General features: G+C 39.6%; 1 protein-coding gene and 1 long non-coding RNA gene across 4 annotated transcripts in view; one reads left to right on the top strand and one right to left on the bottom strand.

Annotated features, from left to right (window-relative positions):
- Nucleotides 1-9,610, bottom strand: part of LOC118890332 — an 86,003-nt gene extending 76,393 nt beyond the window's left edge. The window contains exon 1 of the long non-coding RNA XR_005018725.1: nucleotides 9,258-9,610. This is a non-coding gene — a long non-coding RNA (uncharacterized LOC118890332). The remainder of the gene's footprint in view (nucleotides 1-9,257) is intronic.
- Nucleotides 9,611-9,724: 114 nt separating this feature from the next.
- Nucleotides 9,725-21,211, top strand: DUT (deoxyuridine triphosphatase). Of its 3 annotated transcripts, none has more exons than XM_036843050.1 (7): nucleotides 9,725-10,144; nucleotides 10,654-10,792; nucleotides 12,780-12,871; nucleotides 14,534-14,578; nucleotides 19,551-19,625; nucleotides 19,785-19,855; nucleotides 20,778-21,211. In XM_036843050.1, exons 1-7 carry the CDS (start codon nucleotides 9,937-9,939, stop codon nucleotides 20,832-20,834), a joined length of 687 nt encoding a protein of 228 aa, XP_036698945.1. In that variant the 5' UTR covers nucleotides 9,725-9,936; the 3' UTR covers nucleotides 20,835-21,211. The 3 variants fall into 3 exon arrangements, with proteins under 3 accessions (XP_036698945.1, XP_036698944.1, XP_036698943.1); XM_036843049.1 differs by having other exon boundaries at nucleotides 9,725-10,159; XM_036843048.1 differs by having other exon boundaries at nucleotides 9,725-10,222.
- Nucleotides 21,212-22,662: the final 1,451 nt, after the last annotated feature.

The following is a 22,662-nucleotide window of genomic DNA, read 5'->3' as shown; positions in this document are numbered from 1 at the left end:
AGGCAGAGGGCTATATACCAGATGAAGGAACAAGAAAAAACCCCAGAAAAACAACTACATGAAGTGGAGATAGGCAACCTTCCAGAAAAAGAATTCAGAATAATGATAGTGAAGATGATCCAGGACCTCGGAAAAAGAATGGAGGCAAAGATCGAGAAGGTGCAAGAAATGTTTAACAAAGACCTAGAAGAATTAAAGAACAAACAAACAGAGATGAACAATACAATAACTGAAATGAAAACTACACTAGAAGGAATCAATAGCAGAATAACTGAGGCAGATGAACGGATAAGTGACCTGGAAGACAGAATGCTGGAATTCACTGCTGTGGAACAGACTAAAGAAAAAAGAATGAAAAGAAATGAAGGCAGCCTAAGAGACCTCTGGCACAACATTAAATGCAACAACATTCATATTATAGGGGTCCCAGAAGGAGAAGAGAGAGAGAAAGGACCAGAGAAAATGTTTGAAGAGATTATAGTCGAAAACTTCCCTAACATGGGAAAGGAAATAGCCACCCAAGTCCAGGAAGCGCGGCAAGTCCCATACAGGATAAACCCAAGGAGAAACACGCTGAGACACATACTAATCAAATTGGCAAAAATTACAGACAAAGAAAAATTATTGAAAGCAGCAAGGGAAAAAGGACAAATAACATACAAGGGAACTCCCATAAGGTTAACAGCTGATTTCTCAGCAGAAACTCTACAAGCCAGAAGGGAGTGGCATGATCCAGAAGGGAGTGGCATCACCTAAAGTGATGAAAAGGAAGAACCTACAACCAAGGTTACTCTACCCAGCAAGGATCTCATTCAGATTCTATGGAGAAATCAAAAGCTTTACAGACAAGCAAAAGCTAAGAGAATTCAGCACGAACAGACCAGCTCTAAAACAAATGCTAAAGGAACTTCCCTAAGTGGGAAACACAAGAAAGAGGACCTACAAAAACAAACCCAAAACAATTAAGAAAATGGTCATTGGAACATACATATCGATAATTACCTTAAACGTGAATGGATTAAATGCTCCAACCAAAAGACACAGGCTTGCTGAATGGATACAAAAACAAGACCCATATATATGCTGTTTACAAGAGACCCACTTCAGACCTAGGGACACGTACAGACTGAAAGTGAGGGGATGGAAAAAGATATTCCATGCAAATGGAAATCAAAAGAAAGCTGGAGTAGCTATACTCATATCAGATAAAATAGACTTTAAAATAAAGAATGTTACAAGAAACAAGGAAGGACAATACATAATGATCAAGGGATCAATCCAAGAAGAAGATATAACAATTATAAATATATATGCACCCAACAGAGGAGCACCTCAATACACAAGGCAACTGCTAACAGCTATAAAAGAGGAAATTGACAGTAACACAAGAACAGTGGGGAACTTTAACATCTCACTTACACCAATGGACAGATCATCCAAACAGAAAACTAATAAGGAAACAGAAGCTTTAAATGACACAATAGACCCGATAGATTTAATTGATATTTATAGGAAATTCCATCCAAAAACAGCAGATTACACTTTCTTCTCGAGTGCGCAGGTAACATTCTCCAGGATAGATCACATCTTGGGTCACAAATCAAGCCTCAGTAAGTTTAAGAAAACTGAAGTCATATCAGGCATCTTTTCTGACCACAACGCTATGAGATTAGAAATGAATTACAGGAAAAAAAAACGTAAAAAACACAAACACATGGAGGCTAAACAATACGTTACTAAAAAACCAAGAGATCACTGAAGAAATCAAAGAGGAAATCAAAAAATACCTAGAGACAAATGACAATGAAAACACGACGACCCAAAACCTATGGGATGCAGCAAAAGCAGTTCTAAGAGGGAAGTTTATAGCTATACAAGCCTACCTCAAGAAACAAGAAAAATCTCAAGTAAACAATCTAACCTTACACCTAAAGGAACTAGAGAAAGAAGAACAAACAAAACTCAAAGTTAGCAGAAGCAAAGAAATCATAAAGATCAGAGCAGAAATAAATGAAATAGAAACAAAACAGTAGCAAAGATCAATAAAGCTAAAAGCTGGTTCTTTGAGAAGATAAAGAAAATTGATAAACCATTAGCCAGACTCATCAATAAAAAAAGGGAGAAGACTCAAATCAATACAATTAGAAATTAAAAAGGAGAAGTAACAACTGACACTGCAGAAATATAAAGGATCATGAGAGATTACTGCAAGCAACTCTATGCCAGTAAAATGGACAACTTGGAAGAAATGGACAAATTCTTAGAAAACCACTACCTTCCGAGACTGAACCAGGAAGAAATAGAAAATATGAACAGACCAATCACAAACACTGAAATTGAAACTGTGATTAAAAATCTTCCAACAAATAAAAGCCCAGGACCAGATGGCTTCACAGGCGAATTCTATCAAACATTTAGAGAAGAGCTAACACCTATCCTTCTCAAACTCTTCCAAAATATAGCAGAGGGAGGAACACCCCCAAACTCATTCTACGAAGCCACCATCACCCTGATACCAAAACCAGACAAAGATGTCATGAAGAAAGAAAACTACAGGCCAATATCACTGATGAACATAGATGCAAATATCCTCAACAAAATACTAGCAAACAGAAACCAACAGCACATTAAAAGGATCATACACCATGACCAAGTGGGGTTTAACCCAGGAATGCAAGGATTCTTCAATATATGCAAATTAATCAATGTGATACACCATATTAACAAATTGAAGGATAAAAACCATATGATCATCTCAACAGATGCAGAAAAAGCTTTCAACAAAATTCAACACCCATTTATGATAAAAACCCTCCAGAAAGTAGGCATAGAGGGAACTTACCTCAACATAATAAAGGCCATATATGACAAACCTTCTTAATGGTGAAAAACTGAAACCATTTCCTCTAAGATCAGGAACAAGACAAGGTTGTCCACTCTCACCACTATTATTCAACATAGTTTTGGAAGTTTTAGCCACAGCAATCAGAGAAGAAGAAGAAATAAAAGGAATCCAAATCAGAAAAAAAGAAGTAAAGATGTCACTGTTTGCAGGTGACAAGATACTACACATAGAGAATCCTAAAGATGTTACCAGAAAACTACTAGAGCTAATCAATGAATTTGGTAAAGTAGCTGGATACAAAATTAATGCACAGAAATCTCCTGCATTCCTGTACACTAATGATGAAAAATCTGAAAGAGAAATTATGGAAACACTCCCATTTACCATTGCAACAAAAAGAATAAATTACCTAGGAATAAACCTACCTAGGGAGACAAAAGACCTGTATGCAGAAAACTATAAGACACTGATGAAAGAAATTAAAGATGATACCAACAGATGGAGAGGTATACCATGTTCTTGGATTGGAAGAATCAATATTGTGAAAATGACTATACTACCCAAAGCAATCTACAGATTCAATGCAATCCCTATCAAATTACCAATGGCATTTTTTACGGAACTAGAACAAATCATCTTAAAATTTGTATGGAGACACAAAAGACCCTGAATAGCCAAAGCAGTCTTGAGGGAAGAAAACGGAGCTGGAGGAATCAGACTCCCGGACTTTAGACTATACTACAAAGCTACAGTAATCAAGACAATATGGTACTGGCACAAAACAGAAACAGAGATCAATGGAACAAGATAGAAAGCCCAAAGATAAACGCACGCACCTATGGTCAACTAATTTATGACAAAGGAGGCAAAGATATACAATGGAGAAAAGACAGACTCTTCAATAAGTGGTGCTGGGAAAACTGGACAGCTACATGTAAAAGAATGAAATTAGAACACTCCCTAACACCTTACACAAAAATAAACTCAAAATGGATTCGAGACCTAAATGTAAGACCGGACACTATAAAACTCTTAGAGGAAAACATACGAAGAACACTCTTTGACATAAATCACAGCAAGATCTTTTTAAATCCACCTCCTAGAGCAATGGAAATAAAAACAAAAACAAACAAATGGGACCTAATGAAACTTCAAAGCTTTTGCACAGCAAAGGAAACCATAAACAAGACGAAAAGGCAACCCTCAGAATGGGAGAAAATATTTGCAAACGAATCAACGGACAAAGGATTAATCTCCAAAATATATAAACAGCTCATGCAGCTCAATATTAAAGAAACAAACAACCCAATCCAAAAATGGGCAGAAGACCTAAATAGACATTTACTCAAAGAAGACATACAAATGGCCAAGAAGCACATGAAAAGCTGCTCAACATCACTAATTATCAGAGAATTGCAAATCAAAACTACAATGAGGGATCACCTCACACCAGTTAGAATGGGCATCATCAAAAAATCTACAAACAACAAATGCTGGAGAGGGTGTGGAGAAAAGGGAACCCTCTTGCACTGTTGGTGGGAATGTAAATTGATACAGCCACTATGGAGAACAGTATGGAGGTTCCTTAAAAAACTAAAAATGGAACTACCATATAACCCAGCAATCCCACTACTGGGCATATACCCAGAGAAAACCATAATTCAAAAAGACACATGCACCCCAATGTTCATTGCAGCACTATTTATAATAGCCAGGTCATGGAAGCAACCTAAATGCCCATTGACAGATGAATGGATAAAGAAGTTGAGGTACATATATACAATGCAATATTACTCAGCAGTAAAAAGGAACAAAATTGAGTCATTTGTTGAGACGTGGATGGATCTAGAGACTGTCATACAGAGTGAAGTAAGTCAGAAAGAGAAAAACAAATATCGTATATTAACGCATGTATGTGAAACCTAGAAAAATGGTGCAGATGAACCAGTTTGCAGGGCAGAAACTGAGACACAGATGTAGACCAAGGGGGGAAACGTATGGACACCAAGGGGGGAAAACTGCGGTGGGGTGGGGATGGTGGTGTGCTGAACTGGGCGATTGGGATTGACATGTATACACTGATGTGTAAAAAATTGATGACTAATAAGAACCTGCAGTATAAAAAAAACAAGCAAACAAAAAAAACAACTAATACTAAACTTTCTTTGGGTTATTTGTATGGAAATATGTTAATATAAATGTTTCAGACATTACATGAAATTTCTAAAAATCTTATATGTTCTGGTATAATGTTATAAGTCATAATTCTAGTTATTACTTTAAAATGTATATCTCAGAAATAACAACAACAACAAAAAAAGATATGTTTAAAGTACCAGACAGTAACAGTATATATGCCAAAAGAAAAATTAATGGAGTTAAAGCATTCTAAGGTCCTTATGTTATCCAGGAGAAAGATAATAATTTAGTTTTAGACCTTTGAAACTCATGAATTAAGCATGCATGTTTTAATTTATCTGAAACAACAGAGTCAGAGAGTAAAACTTCTAAATAGAGGGAAAAGTAAAACAATAAAATAATTATATTAATTTAAATAAAATTAATAATAAAATAATAAAATTTAAAAGAAGGCAAAAGGGGTAAAAAGAAAGAGAGAACACCTGAAAGGATCCCAAATTAGGATAGATTTAAATCCATTATGGAGTTTACATGCTAGTGGAAGAAACATACAAGTGAAATGAATAACTACGTACATAATTTCATGTAGTATTGTGCTATGAAGAAAAATCAAATAGGGTAAAGCATTAGGTGGTGCTTAGAAGAACACTATTTTTAGATAAGGGAAGATCTGAGAGAAAAGGGGAGGAAGCAAGATTCTAAGGCTTTTTATCTTGAGCAAGAGAAAAGGTTGAAAAGAGAAGAGGAGACAGAAAAGAGACTGAGAAGAGACAGCAGGTGAAGTGGGAGGAAAACCAGAGTGTGGCTCCGTGAAGAAATGTTTCAACAAGGAGGGCACGGTCAACTGTGAAACGAAGAATGTCTGGTTAGGGGCTTCCCTAACCAGGCGGCGCAGTGGTTGAGAATCTGCCTGCCAATGCAGGGGACACGGGTTCCAGCCCTGGTCTGGGAAGATCCCACATGCCACGGAGCAACTGGGCCCGTGAGCCACAACTACTGAGCCTGCGCGTCTGGAGCGTGTGCTCCGCAACAAGAGAGGCCGCGATAGTGAGAGGCCCGTGCACCGCCATGAAGAGTGGCCCCCACTCACCGCAACTAGAGAAAGCCCTCGCACAGAAACGAAGACCCAACACAGCAATCAATCAATCAATCAATAAGAACGTGAATTTCTTTAAAAAAAAAAATGTGGATGTTTAAAAAAAAAAAAAGAATGTCTGGTTAATTTTCTACACACATCTTTCCCAGACCTGGAGAACAAGGGCCAGGCTCAGTATTAAGAAGAGTTGTCATAGTCTCATTAGGCATATATAAACCCAGAGAGTGGCTAAGTGCAAGGACTCTGAAGCCAGACTACCTGAAGTTGAATCTTGGCTCCATCTCTTTCTGGTTGTGAGTTGTGTGGTCTTAGGCAAATTATTTGACCTCTCTGTGCTTTGGTTTCCCCATCTGTATAATGGGGATAGTAATAGCACTTGTTTTCTCTGTTTGTTGTGATTAAATGAGTTAATATTTATAAAGCACTTAGACTATACCTGGAATATAAAGTAATCACCATGTATGTCCTTGTTAAAAAAAGAGAAAAGTCCCTAAAATGGCAAAGATAGGAAGGACAACTTTGCTTGTAAAGTACAGACTTGCATTCTCAGTAGGTTCACACTGGCACAAGATTTAAGTAATTAAATTATCAGCATGACTGATAGGATAATTATATTCTGATCAATATACAGCACAAAATAAACATGTCTGGTTCTTCTTTACTGTAGTATCTTGAATTTAAGGTGTATTTTCATATAAAATTATATTTCAGTGTCATAAGGAATATTCTTTAAATGCTTAGTGGTTCAGACCCCTAAGCTGTTACTCTTTTCCAGCTGGATTATTCCCTTTTCTATCTAAAATAAACTCAGATGAAAAGTGACAACAGGGCTTCCCTGGTGGCGCAGTGGTTGAGAGTCTGCCTGCCAATGCAGGGGACGCGGGTTCGAGCCCTGGTCCGGGAAGATCCCACATGCCGCGGAGCAACTAAGCCCGTGAGCCACAACTACTGAGCCTGCGCGTCTGGAGCCTGTGCTCCGCAACAAGAGAGGCCACGATAGTGAGAGGCCCGCGCACCGCGATTAAGAGTGGCCCCCGCTTGCCGCAACTAGAGAAAGCCCTCGCACAGAAACGAAGACCCAACACAGCCAAAGATAAATAAATTAATTAATTAATTAAAAAAAAATCCCCCAATAATCCATCCCCTTTAAAAAAAAAAAAAAAAGTGACAACAATACAATTTTCAGTCTCCACATTAATAGAAGAAATAGCTTAATACTTTCTTGGTGTTAGCTATTATATGGAGCCAAACAAAACATTTCCAGTGTAAAATACTGAAGTAGGTGCTGTGAAGCATTCATAAAAGTTTATGACTCTTACTAATGTGAAAGATAAATGCATGTACTTGAGATGATTACACCATGGGAGTATATAGGTAATGAATGATATGGTAAGTGTTATAAAAGATAAGGGAGCTCTCACTACTGGGTCTAAGGAAGTTTCACGAATGAAGTGAGATTTTTGTGTGGGTCTGGGTAAAGGAAGTCATTACAGTCACTACATTTTAGGATATGCAAGGACTCAAACTATCTTTAATGCAAACTTCCTTAGGAAATTACTAGAGAAAGTACTTCAGCAAAATGAGGAAGTAAACTAAAAGGAAGATACTAGAGCCATAAAACCAGGGCTTCAACATAAGATAGGGGCAAAGGGAAGTCCCAGGATAACAGTTATTCACCAGGACTAGTGGGTCACTTGCACAGACCAGAGCAAAAGAATAGAGGAATGAGGGAGGGAAAATTCAAACTGATAGGGAATTTAAGTTTCAGTGTTTCATTTGATGCGATAGATGTTTAAGGTATAGGATCCCTGGAACATTTGGAAAAAACAAGCAATGGGTGAATCAAAAACACCATCACCAATAAAGGCAAATTGGAAAATAAGGCAGTTATAAACTTGAGGGGGACAGGTGTAAAAAAATGAAATACTCTTAACATATTACTTGTCTCTGAAGTCGATATTTAACAGTCACAATAAAGTAAATACTAACTGCTGACTTACACAAAAAATTGTTACAAACTATTGGCAGAATGGGGTGGAGAGGGGGTTAAGAGACTTAATCCTCAACTACTCTAATTCAGAAGGTCATTTCTATGCCATAAAAAAAATAAATAGCAACATATAATTTAGAAACAAGGAGGTAGATTCCAATAGAAAGAACCAAAAAAAGTTGGAAGTATTGCCCCTGAGGAGTGAGAGTTGAGGGAGGGTGTTTGTGGAGGGGTTGGAAAGGGATTGATGTTTTTCAGTGTAGACCTTGAAAAAGCATTATATGGAGAAAACTTTTGATTAAAAATTAAAGGAATGGACGGAAAAATCAGAAGACTTTGAGATCATATGCAGGGTCCCGATGGAATAGGCAGTGAGATCTCTTATCATTCATTCCTTCATACAACAAGTAGTTATCAAGCACATTCTGAGCCAGGCACTAAGCTAGGCCCCAGGAATACAAAGGTGAATGAAGACACATTTGGTCCCTGCCCTCATGGAGCTTCTGTCTTCTAGAGCAAATAGACAATGAACAAGAAAATAAATACATAGAAGAGATACAGACTGCAGTAACAAGTGGTGTGAATAGAAAAAAACTGATTGTGTGCTAGAAAATGGTGGTGAGGGAAACAAAGGGCAGCTACTTCAGTTGTTTGTCAGGGAAGGTCTTTCAGAGATGAGTGAGACTTGAAACACATGGAGCATAAACCAAGGAAGGATGTGTACAGACTCCCAGGCAGGAAAGGCTGGTGGGTCTAGAACCTGTTAGAATGCCACTGTGGCCAGGAGCAGCAGGGGAGAGCCAGATGGCTCTAGAGAAGGTTGAAGAAGAGGGCCCAGATCACCTTGCTATAGGTATAAATTTGGGGAGTCCTCAGAGTACAGATATTCAAAGCCATGGGTGAAGAGTGTAAATAGATCATTCCTCGCACAGAGGAATTCCAGCATTTAAGAGGAAGAGCCAGTGAAGGAGACCGAAAAGGTGGGGCCTGTAAGGAAAGGCACAGCCAGGAAGTCTGAAAACTTCCCCAACAATTCCCTAACATTTTTGTTTGTCATTTTCCTAAAACTGCCCTATAGTTTGTATTTCTTTTGACAAAATGCATTACAATTTAGTTTTGAGATTTTAGCATCAGTTCCAGAGGTAAGTGGAGATACTTGTATCCTAGAAAAATCAATTTACAATTACCTGAAAAGTTATTTCCTCATCTCCACTGTAAATTATACCAGTGTGGCCCGGAACCTTTGTTCGAATCACAGCCACAGGGGTCCTCCTCTGTGCTCTTGTGGGGTCATCCGAAAGAGTGCTAGGATTTCAACCGAGAGGTCCCCGTGGTTATCCTCAAGACTGTGTCCCCCGCCCCCTTTGAGAATAAACAACACTCCACAACACTCCAGCTTGCACTCTTCAGTGTTGGAAGGAAATCGAACTCGCTGCCTTGCCCACCGCCTAGGGCGCAGCACTGAGCGGTGACCGTTACGGGCATCGTGATGCGGTTCCGTGGCTGTTGGGGCCCCTGTGATTAGAAGCCGGCGAGTCATGGCCGCGGGCTGCACCGCCCCAGGTAAATCGGCATAGCGCTGGGTCCGGACCTCGGAAAACCAGCGCCAGATGAAAGGTGAGGGTCGACAGAGGGAGGCAGAGGCAGCCGGAGGCAGCAGCGAGATTCAGGACGCCGAGTGCACAGCTTTCCGGGAGAACCCGGGGCTACGCCCGCCCGAGGGCTGCTGATGCGCCGCCTCCGTGCGCCCCTCGTCAGACGCCGGCGGTTACTGCTTCCGAGGTCATTTGACTGGGACGCGTCTTTCGGTGCAGACTTGGCGCGCGCCTGCAGGAGCGGCGCCAACCTGCGCCCAAACCCGGGCAAATGACTTCCCTCTGCCCTCGCTCAGTGCTCGGCTACCATTTCCTTCCGTCTTTGCTCCGCTCTGTGTTTAACGGCGCGCGCCAGGCAAGACCGGGGACGGAGGCCGCAGGGCTCTCCTGGCCAGGCTCGCCCCTGAATCCCACCCCGCGGGGGGCCGTGCAGCTCCCGGCGCTCCGGCCGCTGACCAGCGCCCGCAGTCTGAGCCGAGGTTGCCGCAGCGCCAGTAATGTCGGGGCCCAGGCTGGAAGGACACGGCGTGGGGAGGCTGGGAGCCTGCAGGCCAACACTCAGTCCCCGAAGAAGCCCTTGGGCTTTGGGCGTTGGGGGGAGTGGGAGGGACCGCAGCCCCAGCGGCGCGGGAGCGAGTTCATTCGCGTCTCCTCATGGGGAAGGGGAATGGTTTTCTATTTTGGGGTGAGGGCAAGGCCAGAGAAGCTGCCACTAACTTTGGATCCATGCATTGAGTTTGGAAAGCTTTAAAAGGCTCAGTGCTTTCTGTTCCCAGATCTCTTCCGAGGAGGATTTCCAGCCCCAAATTTGAGACCCATCTCCCCTCTCAGCCAGAACCGTGGGCTCGTCCGAGGGGGTGGGGGTGGGGGCGGGGCGGGGAGTTGTTGGCGGGAAGTTTAGAACCGGCGCGCTGCGCTCATCCTGCTCTCTCCTGTTCCGCCTGTTCCCTCGTGCTCACATTCTGCCCTGCCATGCCCTGCTCTCAAGAGGCACAAGTCATCTCCCCCAGCAAACGGGCCCGGCCTGCGGAGGAGGGCGGCATGCGGCTCCGCTTTGTCCGGCTTTCGGAGCACGCCACCGCTCCGACCAGGGGGTCCGAGCGCGCCGCGGGTTATGACCTATACAGGTGAGTGGGCGCCCTGTCCGCCCGCGTCCCCGAGGAAGGCCGGCCCGGGCGAAGAGGCTGAGAGGGCCGCCTTCTGTCCCGTCATCCTTACCTCTCGCAGAGAAGTCCCAGTTCCCGAGGTATAGCGCTCTCAGCTTAGCTTACATTCCAGCCCGCTGCTGCCAAAGCTTGAAACAGCCGCTTAAAAGTACAGAAACAAACGCTTTTTGCATTATATAGGGTTTCTGCCTTTTTTTAATGTTGAAAATTTTAGCTTTCCTCTTTAGCATAAATTAAATACGGATTTGGGCAGAGTGTGGAGTGGTAAATACCAGTGAATGTCCGCCCAGGTGTTATTTATTTTGCAACATTTATTGCGCCCTTTCTAAGTGGAAAGTAGAGATGAAGAAGGCCCACTTTGGCCTTCAAGGAGTGGCCTGAGAGTGATGCTGTGCTCAGTAGAAAGAAAAGCCAGAGTAGGAGCCTAGGTTCTTAGGTAATAAGGTAGCTAAGAAAGATTAATGAAAGTTGCTTCTGCCTTTAAGGGTTAGTAACATTTCTCTATATGTCCGTATTTAGGTTCACTCCGAGGACTGGAAATTTCCAAAAGGGTCCAAATATGAAAAGCAGGGATGTTGGGAATACTACCACCTTCTCTCTTGTACAGCACTTTTTACCTGTACTAAAAACTGGCACATGTGCTATTGTATTTAATACTCAACAACAATCCTGAAGTAGATGAGTGGTACTTTTTACAGATGTGGGAGTTTGTGAAGAGATGAATTGATTGCCCAAGGGCTTGAATATAATAGAATTTTTGACCCTGAATTCAGTGCTTTTTTTCCCACTTGACTACTGTCCCCAGTTCTTAGAACCATTAAGGTAGGTGAAAAGTGATATTGGGGAGGAGGGGGTGTTGATTACATGACTAAGTCCCAAGCCTTAGGATTTATTTTAAAGCATCCCAGATAATTCTAATGTGAGAACCACTGGTCTAAGTCATAAGTACCACAGAAGGGAAGAAAGGAGTATGTGATGATAGTGGGAGAAAAGAAGGAAAAAGAAAAGTGAGGTATAGACTGTTGTAGCTGAAATGGATATAGTTCAGTCCCTTACTTTCATGAATAAAAGTAGAGTGATGTACATTGACTACACCATATCTGGGCGCTGTTGTGAGTCTTAGGAGAGACTTCGATTTAAGATACTTTGTAAGCATCCTCCTAACACAGGTGACTTTCTGTATACTGAAATAGACATGGAAATATCTCTTCGATAAATTAGAGTTTTAACTATTTCAAGAGAGGAAATTCCAATGAAAGAAGTAAAAATATAGCACCACTTTACCAGTCTTAATTAAGGGCTCAAAAGTAACTTCCAGTTCTGCTTATTGTAAAATCTCTTAAATTTCTATCAAGGAGAGGGCTACAGTAATAACAAAGTAGCAGTATTTGGTGGGTGGACCTTAGAGAATCAGTTCCTCAGTAGTGTCCATCTCCAGGGCCTGTTCACAGTGGTCAGCTCTCTCCCTCAGCCAGTGAAGTTCATGGCCACCGCTTGGTAAGCTTGGTATACTACCAAGACCAGAACAGATGCAACACAGCTGAACCTACCCCCCGCCCACCACCACCATTTATGTTGGCCATCTATTTTCTCCTTTCCTTCTACATGTTTTCCCTAATGATTAGAGGATTGTTGTGAGAATAAAATGAGTTATACAAAGCAATCAGAACTGTGCCTGGCACACAGTAAGGGCTTAATAAATGTTAGCTATTATTTGCTATTATCTACCCTTCTTTCTTGGTTCTTTATTTTCCTCTTTTCATACCATGTTAGTGAAGCATATACCTTTTAAAGTCTGCCTTTCAGCCCCCTCCTGCTAAATAATTACCTCAATTTGCCAACAAAATTTTGTTCAGGGGAGAATACATTTACATGTCACCTCTTTCACCAAAAAATGCACAGAAGATTACTATATCTAAATACCAGTTATCTTTCATTATTTTCCTAGTGCCTATGATTACACAGTACCACCTATGGAGAAAGCCCTTGTGAAAACAGACATTCAGATAGCTCTTCCTTCTGGGTGCTATGGGAGAGTAGGTAAGTGATTTGAGACACAGGTAACTCCTTGTCAGGCTCTTCCTTTGTGATACGTTCTTTCATCTTAGTTTCATTTGGGGTATAAATGAGGGAAGGGGTATTGCTCGGCCTGTGTCCTAAAATAAAGACGTGCCACCTGTGATGGCAATTGCAGTCATTTGAAAACTTTCCTTTACATATCTACTTTTGCCTCTATCGCTTTGCTTTTTTTTTTTTATTCTTTCAATTCCTTTACTTAAGCTTTTAGGACACTCACATTGGCCCAGGAGGTTGTTTTCACAACTACTCACTGTGAGAAAAACTGAAAGTATAGGTGATTTTTAACTGGTGCTTTTTCCAGTCTTACCACCAACTCCCCCTTCAAGGATCAGATTGCATATGAAGTCAGATTTCTTTGTGAAGGTGGTATTTGTTTTATAAGAAAAAAGAGGCAGGCTCAGGATAATGGCACATGGCATCTTATGAGAGTAAAGTTTCTAACCCCTGAAAACATCAGGCCCCTTAGCCTTTCACCCTTTGGGTATCCTCTCATGGGGTGTGCTAGGTAAGGGATGCACTTCAGTGCACTAGAGGGAAATGCCTCACAGTGGGAGGAGAGAGGACAAAATGCAGGGCAGGTCAACAGGTTTGACTTTTCTGCCCCGAGTCAGTTGTCACTATAGAAAGAGTTTAAAACTTCTTTTCAAGAGCATAATTACTTGCTAACTTCAGAGTAAACATAAAGGAGCAAATGGAACTGTGATCCCCGGGGGAATCTTGTTAGCCATGAGTCAGAGAACTGCTAATACTTCAGCCTTTAAAAGAAAAATGAGATGAGCTCTCTCTTCATCTCTTTTTGGCAGCACTGACTGTGTTTTTAGTGTATTTTGCGGGGGGGGCAGTTAGGAGATGGGGTGAAATAACAGTGAAGGCAGGAAGGTGTAGCATTTATTGACAAAGTGCCTGATTTAGGTTATTCTGGAATAAAATACTAGAAGTTAGGGTAATTAATGGTAGGTCTGATGCTCAAGTCAGCAAGAATAAGGTATAAACTTAGCTTCTTACTCTGGTTCATATGTTTCATACAAACATGTCTTTTGGCATCTGAATTATGAGTAGAAGTTCCAAGTTCTAGGCTAAGCTCTGCTACTCTGTGGTTGCGTTTATGCCTCTCTCTCTCTCTCTCTCTCTGCCTTCTTCCCAGTATGATGTTCCCATCCTGCATGTTCCCATGTATGTCTGTTCCCATACTGCAACATGCTCTGATTTCCTACCTTAAAATAAAAGTCCTCTTCCTCTGCCCCATGTCCCTGCCAGCTACCATCCTCCCTTTGTGACCAGACGTCTGGACAGAGTTGTCTACAGTTGTCCCCACTTGTTCACCTCCCAGTTCATTCCAGCGGCCCACAGCTTCCCCACCATAGATCCTCAGTTGCCTAAAGACATGCTGGAGTGGTTTAACTTGGTTTTGAATCAAACCTTGTCAACATTTTCTAAACTGTTCTTTTCTACTTTGGTAATACAATGTGATAAATACATTTTTAATTCAGAGCCATCTGCTAAGATTAAGATTCAGATACGGATGTTATAGGAGATGAGAGCGACATGCTTAAATTCTGTCAATTATATTCAGTATTGCCCTTCCCTCTTAAGACAGCCAATTTCTCCTTTTTTGTTTTGTAGCTCCACGTTCTGGCTTGGCTGCAAAACACTTCATAGATGTAGGAGGTAATACATTTACATTTTTATTCTGTAAATATTTGCAAGTGCTTACTTTGTCTTTGCTTAAGAGGCAGTAATCAAATGACAAATTTTATTTTTATCATCAAGAAAAGAAAATGATTTTTGTTGTGTCTTGCCTTTTAGAAATTTCTGTCTCTGAAGTTACAACTATGATATAGTTTTAAATGCTATTTGAGTATGTCTAATTTTTTAATGACCATTATGTGAAATGCATGTTATTTTCCTAATAAGCTAGACACTATCTGACAGATAGGATTTTGCCTTGGTTTAGTGATAATCAGCATTTAGTCCAAAAATGACTCTATTCATAGAAGGAAGTTTGTTATTATAAGGAAAGGAAAAGCTTTTATATCATTATTTAAGCAACTTCAGTGAGTGCTTCTCTAACAAGACATCCTGGCCCTCGGATAAGTGCATATGCTAAATTCTCCACCTCTTGCCGTTTTTACAAAGCTACTTTTTAACAGACCAGGAAACTGGCTTAGAAATGAGCCCAAGTTGGGACTTCCCTGGCGGCACAGTGGTTAAGAATCCGCCTGCCAATGCAGGAGATACGGGTTCGAGCCCTGGTCCGGGAAGATCCCACATGCCGTGGAGCAACTAAGCCCGTGAGCCACAACTGCTGAGCCCACATGCCACAACTGCTGAAGCCCATGCGCTCTAGGGCCCATGCTCTGCAACAAGAGAAGCCCGCACATCGCAATGAAGAGTAACCCCTGCTCACCGCAACTAGAGAAAAGCCTACACACACCAACGATGACCCAGCACAGCCAAAAATAAATAAATGAATAAATTTATTAAAAAAAAAAGGAAATGAGCCCAAGTTGACACGTTAAAAACTGGAATCCATCCATATTATTCCAATCCCCTTGTTCTTTCCACTGCAGTTAAATACTGTGAATTACCCTGCCCCTTCCCTCCACCAGCGGAGCCCTGCCCTGAATTAGCTCACTGTTACCTGCACTTCAGGGGTTAACATGTGGCTGAGGCCTGTCCCTGGGCTGTCTCCCCATGGTGTCACTAGATGGTGCTGTGGGGCAAGTCGGGAGCCTAAAAGTAGGTCTTAGGAACTGAAGAGGAGCAGAGTTTGACTGAGATGGACAGACCTCGGGGGCTGAGGATTGCCTGGGTTCAGTTATGCTTGACTTTCAAAAATACTTTTACAAGGTCAGTATGGTCACTTAGGCCTATAACTTAAGGATGTAAAAGACTGTATGTATATATTTTTAAATAAATTTCAAAGGGTTGTGAAAGGAACATGAGCTTTGGAATAACAACAGGATTTGGGCCCCAGCTTTGTCACTAACAAGCTAGTTATTACTTAACTTTTCTGAGCCTCAGTTTCCTCATCTGTAACAATGAAAATTAGTGTGTTTGTCCCTGAAGGATGGGAAGATTGAATGATAATGTATCTAATATTTCCTGTCCCTTAGGGACTTATCAGATCTTTTATTTTTTAAATGGAAACTTTTTTTCCGACTTTGTTACTAATTTTTGCTCTGTTTAAAACAATCCTCTGAAAAAAATTCATGTAAAAGCAGTGGAAAGTTAGTTTGCCTGGTGGTTGGTGTGGTATTATTCACACAATCACATTGTGGTGTGTTCTTGGATGCATAGTATCTTAGAAATGTCTGTTAGGCACAAGTTTATCATAGTTGGCCACAGTTTTTATTTCAGAAGAGGGATGTTGTTAGAAATCCCAGGCTGTAAATAAGGGTCAAAGGGAAAAGTTGAGTATGCAGGATTCCGTTCAGAATTCACATCTGGTAGGTGTGGATAGTTTTCACTAAAGAGGGTTTCCAACAAATGACATGCCAAAGTCTTGACACAGTAAAACTTTTGCCTGAAGTCAGTTAATCACTCCGCCAGTTCCAATGCATGATTTTTCCAGTGATAACTTCAAAATACTTTCTGCTTTCTCATGAAGAGAAATATCCCTGATGTTTATGTCCCTTATGTAGAAAAGGAGTAAGTCTTGGGTTTTTTTTGAAGGTCAGTTTGCCTTTGAGTAATAAGTAATAAATGAACTTAGAACTATTAGATTTTTTTTTTATACTATTGGCATTCATACTTAAAAAAAAAGAAAGGCCTTTTTTTTGTTATACATTTTAATTGACTTCAAATGACTTCATTTCTTTTAGTTAAGGACTTTTCAAACTTTTGTGTGCCAAGCATAAAATCTAGGTAGATAATCTGGCTTTGCAGAATTCAAGACACCCAAACATGTAAGTGTGATAGGACTACTTTACAGATACATAGCAAAGGCCTTTACAAAAGGGAGTGTTTTTGTATGGTAGAAGATACCATAAAGTAAACAAATAAATACTTGCAAGTCATATGAAAAAGAGTTAAATATCCAAACAGATAAGAAAAAAACAAAACTGATCATAAAATGTACAAGAGGAAGAGCAAATGTGCGATGAACATAAGGAGGAAAAAAGCCGAGCCTCACTAGTCATCAGGGAAATTAAATAAAGCCATGAGATACCATTTTTTACTCATCAGGTTGGCCAGAATTTAAAAGATTGCTACTATCTGGTACTGTCAGGGAGTTTGGAAATGGGCATTCTTAAATGTCGCTGATAGAAATTTGAATTGCTATACCTTTTTTGCAAAGTTATCTAGCGATATCCATTAAAATTTTAAATATACACACCCTTCAACCCAGGAAAGTGCTTTTTTGAAACTATTTGATGAGAATAAAAAACACTAATACTCAAGAACGTATGTAAAGGACTGCCTTGATTATTATGGGAAAAATGTGAAAACAACCTGAATGTCTGATGTTACATAAGAGAATAGTTAGAAATAACGGTGCTGTATTTCCATATCTTGGATCTAAAAGAATGACTTTTAGATATATTACTCCCCAAGGATATCAATAATATTTTAGGTGGAAAAAATGTGTAAAATATATTATTGTAACATTGGCTACCTGAGGGAGGGTCAGGGAACATTATTGGCCTTTACTTCATATGTATTTGTACTATTTGGGTAATGAAACAAGAGTTCAGAAGTCAGCCCACATTGCCTTCATCTAATGCATTCTAGGTGAATGTACTTCAGCACTCCCACATGGAGATGCCAAGGCCTCGTGTGGTCATTTGTTCCGGCATGGGAGGCATGGAATGACCTGCTGCTAAGGGGTTCCTTCATTAACTCTGATCTAAACTGTTCCTGCAGCTGAAACTTTCTACATCTAGATAATATAGAAAACAGCTGGTCTCATTTTTATATCCATTCTTTCAATAAATATCAAGGACTAATTTAATGATCAACTGGCAGTGGGGAAAGATGCCAGGCTTCAGTATTTTTTGAATTGGTCAAAGTTTTATTGCTGTAGAACCAGAAAAGAATACTGTTTCCTTCAGTCTAGACATGATATGAACCACTTTCAGCCACTTTTATACTCACCCTTCTCACTGTTAAAAATGTGTTTATCTTTAATTCAAACTCTTAAAAGTGTTGTATCAGGAACCTTTTAAGAAGTGCTTAAGTTCAGTTTCACTTATCCCTAGTAATTCATGCGTAAACCACAGGGGTTCATTTAAACTTCTACTCTAATCCACTGGAAAAATCTAAAATGTTGGTTTTCTGAATATTTTTCCCCATGGTGGAACTTTTTTAAATTTTGCTTTTTTTTTACCCCTACATGAGAAAATTGAAAGGGGATGCTTACCCTTGTTCTAAAAAAGAAAAAAAAGTTTTTGTCAGTTAACCTTCAAATAATTATGAGTCTGACCAACCAGCATTAGTGCCCATTGAGCTAAATTCCTGATTCTTTTTATTTTCTTTTCTCTTCTTTGATAAGAGTTTTGTTTTGTTTTCTAAAGAAGTGAGGTGTTAGTAAGAAGCTGTAAGATGTGACATGGAGGTACGTTTAATTAGATTCACATGAATCCTATCCAGCATTTTACAAACTGGGGGGAAAGAACATGTATAAAAGGAGACAGGCACTGAGGGGGATGAAGGGGGTAGGAGAGTGACTGCTAACAGGTAGGGGGTTTCTTTTTGTGGTAATAAAAATGTTCTAAAATTGATTGTGGTCGTGTTTGCACAACTTTGATTATGCTAAGAACCGTTGAATTATGTCTCAATATTAAAAAAGGAAATGAGAAGGCCTGGTGCACCTATATTATCTGTGCTTGTGTTTATGGAAATGTTTTGGATTCTTGGACCAAAGATAAATGCTAGCAAGTCTGGTAAATGTACTTTTCTGGGCCAAGGCAGGGCCCTGGCTCAAGTTTCTCCCCTGCAAAGATTTGCTGCCTTTGTGTTTATAATCTCAAACAGGTACTAATTACACACGGTTCTGTGTAGAAGTGTACTCATTATTAAGCTTATGTGCTAATGTCTTCTGAGAGATCATGCTCTGAGAAAGGCTGGTAGCTTAAATTAAAAGGAGAAGAAGAATGTGAACTGAATGATTCAGCTCCATTTTCATTATAAAAATGGAATGTTCTGATATTTGCTAGACTGCTGCTTAACATTGACTTACTCTACTGCAGATCTTTAGGCTTTTTGACATTTTTATTTATGACTCAATCATATTTCAATCTGGATGTTAGTGGGAAGTTGCTACCAGGAGAAGCCTTTAAAACCCAAATCAGAATTTTCTCCTAGTCTTTTGGGCAGGTGTGCCACAAATAGTAGGATTGGAGAGAGCAATTCAGGATGACTTGTCTGAGATGCTAAGTGCCTACTCCCAATTTTAGAGTAGGTAGTGGTCACCATTTGTAAGGATGACAGGTTGGAAAATTAGGACCACTTTCTTAATTCTTATTTGCATTTTAGTAATTTGTTAGTTTTGAGGCTTTACATAATACCAAAGCAAGATTCACATATTCGTTGTAAGGATAAAACTCTCAGAGCTACTTAGGAATGATTTTGAGGTAATCATATACCCTTAATCTTTCGGTACCATAAACCAAGCTAATATTATTTTTCTTTTTTCTAGCTGGTGTCATAGATGAAGATTATAGAGGAAATGTTGGTGTTGTACTGTTTAATTTTGGCAAAGAAAAGTTCGAAGGTATGTCAAATACATGCAGTCACATAAGTGCAGTGAGTTTTCCAAGTTATGTATGTCTAAGTAACACATACTACTCTAATTCTCATTGTACTGTACAGGGCAGGATACAGAGAATGCCTCAATATCAGTAATAAATTGTTTTGTTTTTTTCCTTTGAAGTCAAAAAGGGTGATCGAATTGCACAGCTCATTTGTGAACGGATATTTTACCCAGAAATAGAGGAAGTTCAAGTAAGTATCATAAAAGCTGAATAGGGAATAAATGATGTAACATCTTCAGTGAAGGAAAAACAAAATTTTGAGGATTTAATATGGTATTTGTAACTAAATACAGATCTTCCTTGACTTAACAATGGGATTACATCCCAATAAATCCATCGTAAGTTGAAAATATCTTAAGTTGAAAATGCACTTAATACACCTAACCTACCGAACATCATAGCTTAGCCTAGCCTAACTTAAACGTGCTCAGAATGCTTACGTTAACCTACAGTTGGACAAAAGGCATCTACCACAAAGCCTGTTTTATAAGAAAGTGTTGAATATCTCATGTAATTTATTGACTACCATGATGAAAGTGAAAAATAGGATGGTTGTATGAGTACAGAACAGCTGTGTTATCAGTGGTTCACCCTTGTGATGGCATGGCTGACTGGTGGCTACAGCTCGCGGCCATTGCCCAGCATCACAAGAGTATCACGCCGTGTATCACTAGTCCAGGAAAAGGTCAGAATTCAATATTTGGGGCACAGTTTTTACCAAATGCAAATCACTTTCGCACCATCATAAAGTCAAAAAATCATAAGTCAAACCATCCTAAGTTGGGGACCATCTGTAGTAGAAAATGTGACTAGTCCTATTTTAGGCAAAATTAAAATCTTAGTATTTCTTGAAATGTTTTCCATAGCTCTTATACAGCATTACTTTGGATAATAAACCACTGAAATAGCCTGTGAAATTCTACTGTTCCCTTAGCTTTTTTGGAACTTATTCAATATTTTAATTTCTGAAACTTAAAAAATTTAATTTTCTGCAATCTCCTTTTTGAAACAATGGTATCGCAAGAATAAAAGTCTTACAAATTTAGAGCTGGAGAGAACTGAAAGAGGATCTGAAATTAACTACATGGCTTACTACCTTTATGTCTTTTCAGGTTTTAGATGACACTGAAAGGGGTTCAGGAGGTTTTGGTTCCACTGGAAATAATTAAAATTTACGCCAAGAACAGAAAATGAGAAAATATACTTTTTCCTTGAAAATAAAGACTTTGCTTAAAGTGTTCTGGTGTTTTGCACTTCTGTAAACTTAACAGTTTTAGCTTCTAAAAATACTTGGTTCTCTTATGATCAAGGAAAGGATACCTCTGTTGGGATCACATAGAAACTTACTTTCTTGTGTTTTTCTGCATTTGACTGTTATATAAATCTGTGTGGTGACCTCACACAGTTTCTTTTAAATTAAATGCACATCAGTTACCCCAAAACCTGTATTATTTAATTCACTATATATTATCCCTTCAGTAACTTATTTTTTAATTGCTTTATATATCATAAGCAATGCCTTTCATTCAATAAATTTGAATTCTTTCACAGATACAAATTACTGTATAAACTGAACTGAAGGACAATAAAAAGAAGTTAAAATTATTCCTAATTCTTCCCTTCTCTTCAGTGATCTAAAAAATGTCTTTTTAAACTTAAGATTCTTTGTGAGGGCGGGAAGAAGAGAATCCTCAGTTTATTATTTTTATTTTTAGGTTTTTCCTTTTTTTTTAACCTCCCTTTTTTGTAGACCCCAGGTTAACTGGGTAGAGGTGTGTTTGTGAAAGGAAATGTAACTTGGGAATTTCCAGTTGGTTGGTTCTTCTGAATTTCATTCTATCAAGTAAACTGTAGTTATGTGAGTTTCCCTCACTGAAGTAGCAGGAATAGGCTGCATCCAAGAAAATATACAATTTAATAGGGATAAATAGATGTAAAAGAGGTATGCTTAGGCCACTGGGTTTGTCCAAACCAAGCACCTTTGAGTAAGTCTCGGCAGCATGAATTAGCTTGAGTAACATCTATTGCAGCCTTCTTTTTGGTGTGCTTTCCTTTTCTGCATTTCCCAAACCCCTTTACACCAGGATTTTTTCAATCAGATGCACTAGTGTGAGACTCAAAACGCATCATTTTGCAGGTGTGGGTCATACAGATGGAATGCTTCTGGAGCTGGCAGCTCTTTTGGCCACCCAGTTCCTGGAAACACAGGTTAGAGTTTTTTTTTCTGTCCTTCTAGTGATTCTCTAGGCCATTTAATACCCTGCAGTGTAGTGTTTTCCATTACTCTGGAAATGTAACTATGGGTCACGATTCATTAGTGAGTCATGAAATCAACTCAGTGGGTCATAACTAGCATTAAAAAAAAAAATTGAATAGAAAAACTGCAGAGGACAACATGTCAGATGGGTAAAATTGTGAAGATTATTTGAATTATATATTTATGTGTGCATGTTTGTACTGGGTCATGGTATAAGTTATTTCTGAAGTCAGTAAAATTTAAATAAATTCTTTTCTGCTAAACTAGCCAGTCAGGTTCTCTGAACCCTGACCAATACATAGTAACAGTTGAATACGAACAAAGAGTATGATGTGACTACCAAGAGATATGGTCTTAGCTTACACTGTTAACATTAAGTCCACTATATTAAGCACTTACAAACTGCTCATTTCTTTCTCATAACATGCCTGTGGGAGAACAGATAAAACAGTTTTTGTAGATAACAAAAATCGGCTCAGAGACATTTCAGCTAATGATGACCACTATTAAAATTCAGGTCCTGTGGCTTCAAAGCTCATGTTCTTTGCAGTATCTTCAGTCTTTCGAGTGGTAAAGAGAATATAGAATGGAAGAGATGGTTAATGAAAATCTTCCTCTAGTTTGTTCATACCCGGAATATGTTTCCATCTTGGTACCATACTTAAAGGAAGATGCTCAGATCTAAAGCTACTCTAAAATTAGAGACCAGAATGATATCCATGGGGGATAGATGAGAGACC

This window comes from Balaenoptera musculus, chromosome 2, assembly GCF_009873245.2.
Source record: "Balaenoptera musculus isolate JJ_BM4_2016_0621 chromosome 2, mBalMus1.pri.v3, whole genome shotgun sequence".
Taxonomy (NCBI): domain Eukaryota; kingdom Metazoa; phylum Chordata; class Mammalia; order Artiodactyla; family Balaenopteridae; genus Balaenoptera; species Balaenoptera musculus.
This window is presented reverse-complemented; position numbering and strand designations above follow the sequence as displayed.

What these genes read in the sequence shown, in the direction of transcription:
- DUT (XM_036843048.1), top strand. Translation starts at nt 9,937, where the DNA reads ATGACTTCCCTCTGCCCTCGCTCAGTGCTCGGCTACCATTTCCTTCCG. An exon ending in TGGGAGCCTGCAGGCCAACA is followed by an intron (nt 10,223 to 10,653) that starts CTCAGTCCCCGA and finishes CCTGCTCTCAAG; the next exon opens with AGGCACAAGTCATCTCCCCC. An exon ending in ACACTTCATAGATGTAGGAG is followed by an intron (nt 14,579 to 19,550) that starts GTAATACATTTA and finishes TCTTTTTTCTAG; the next exon opens with CTGGTGTCATAGATGAAGAT.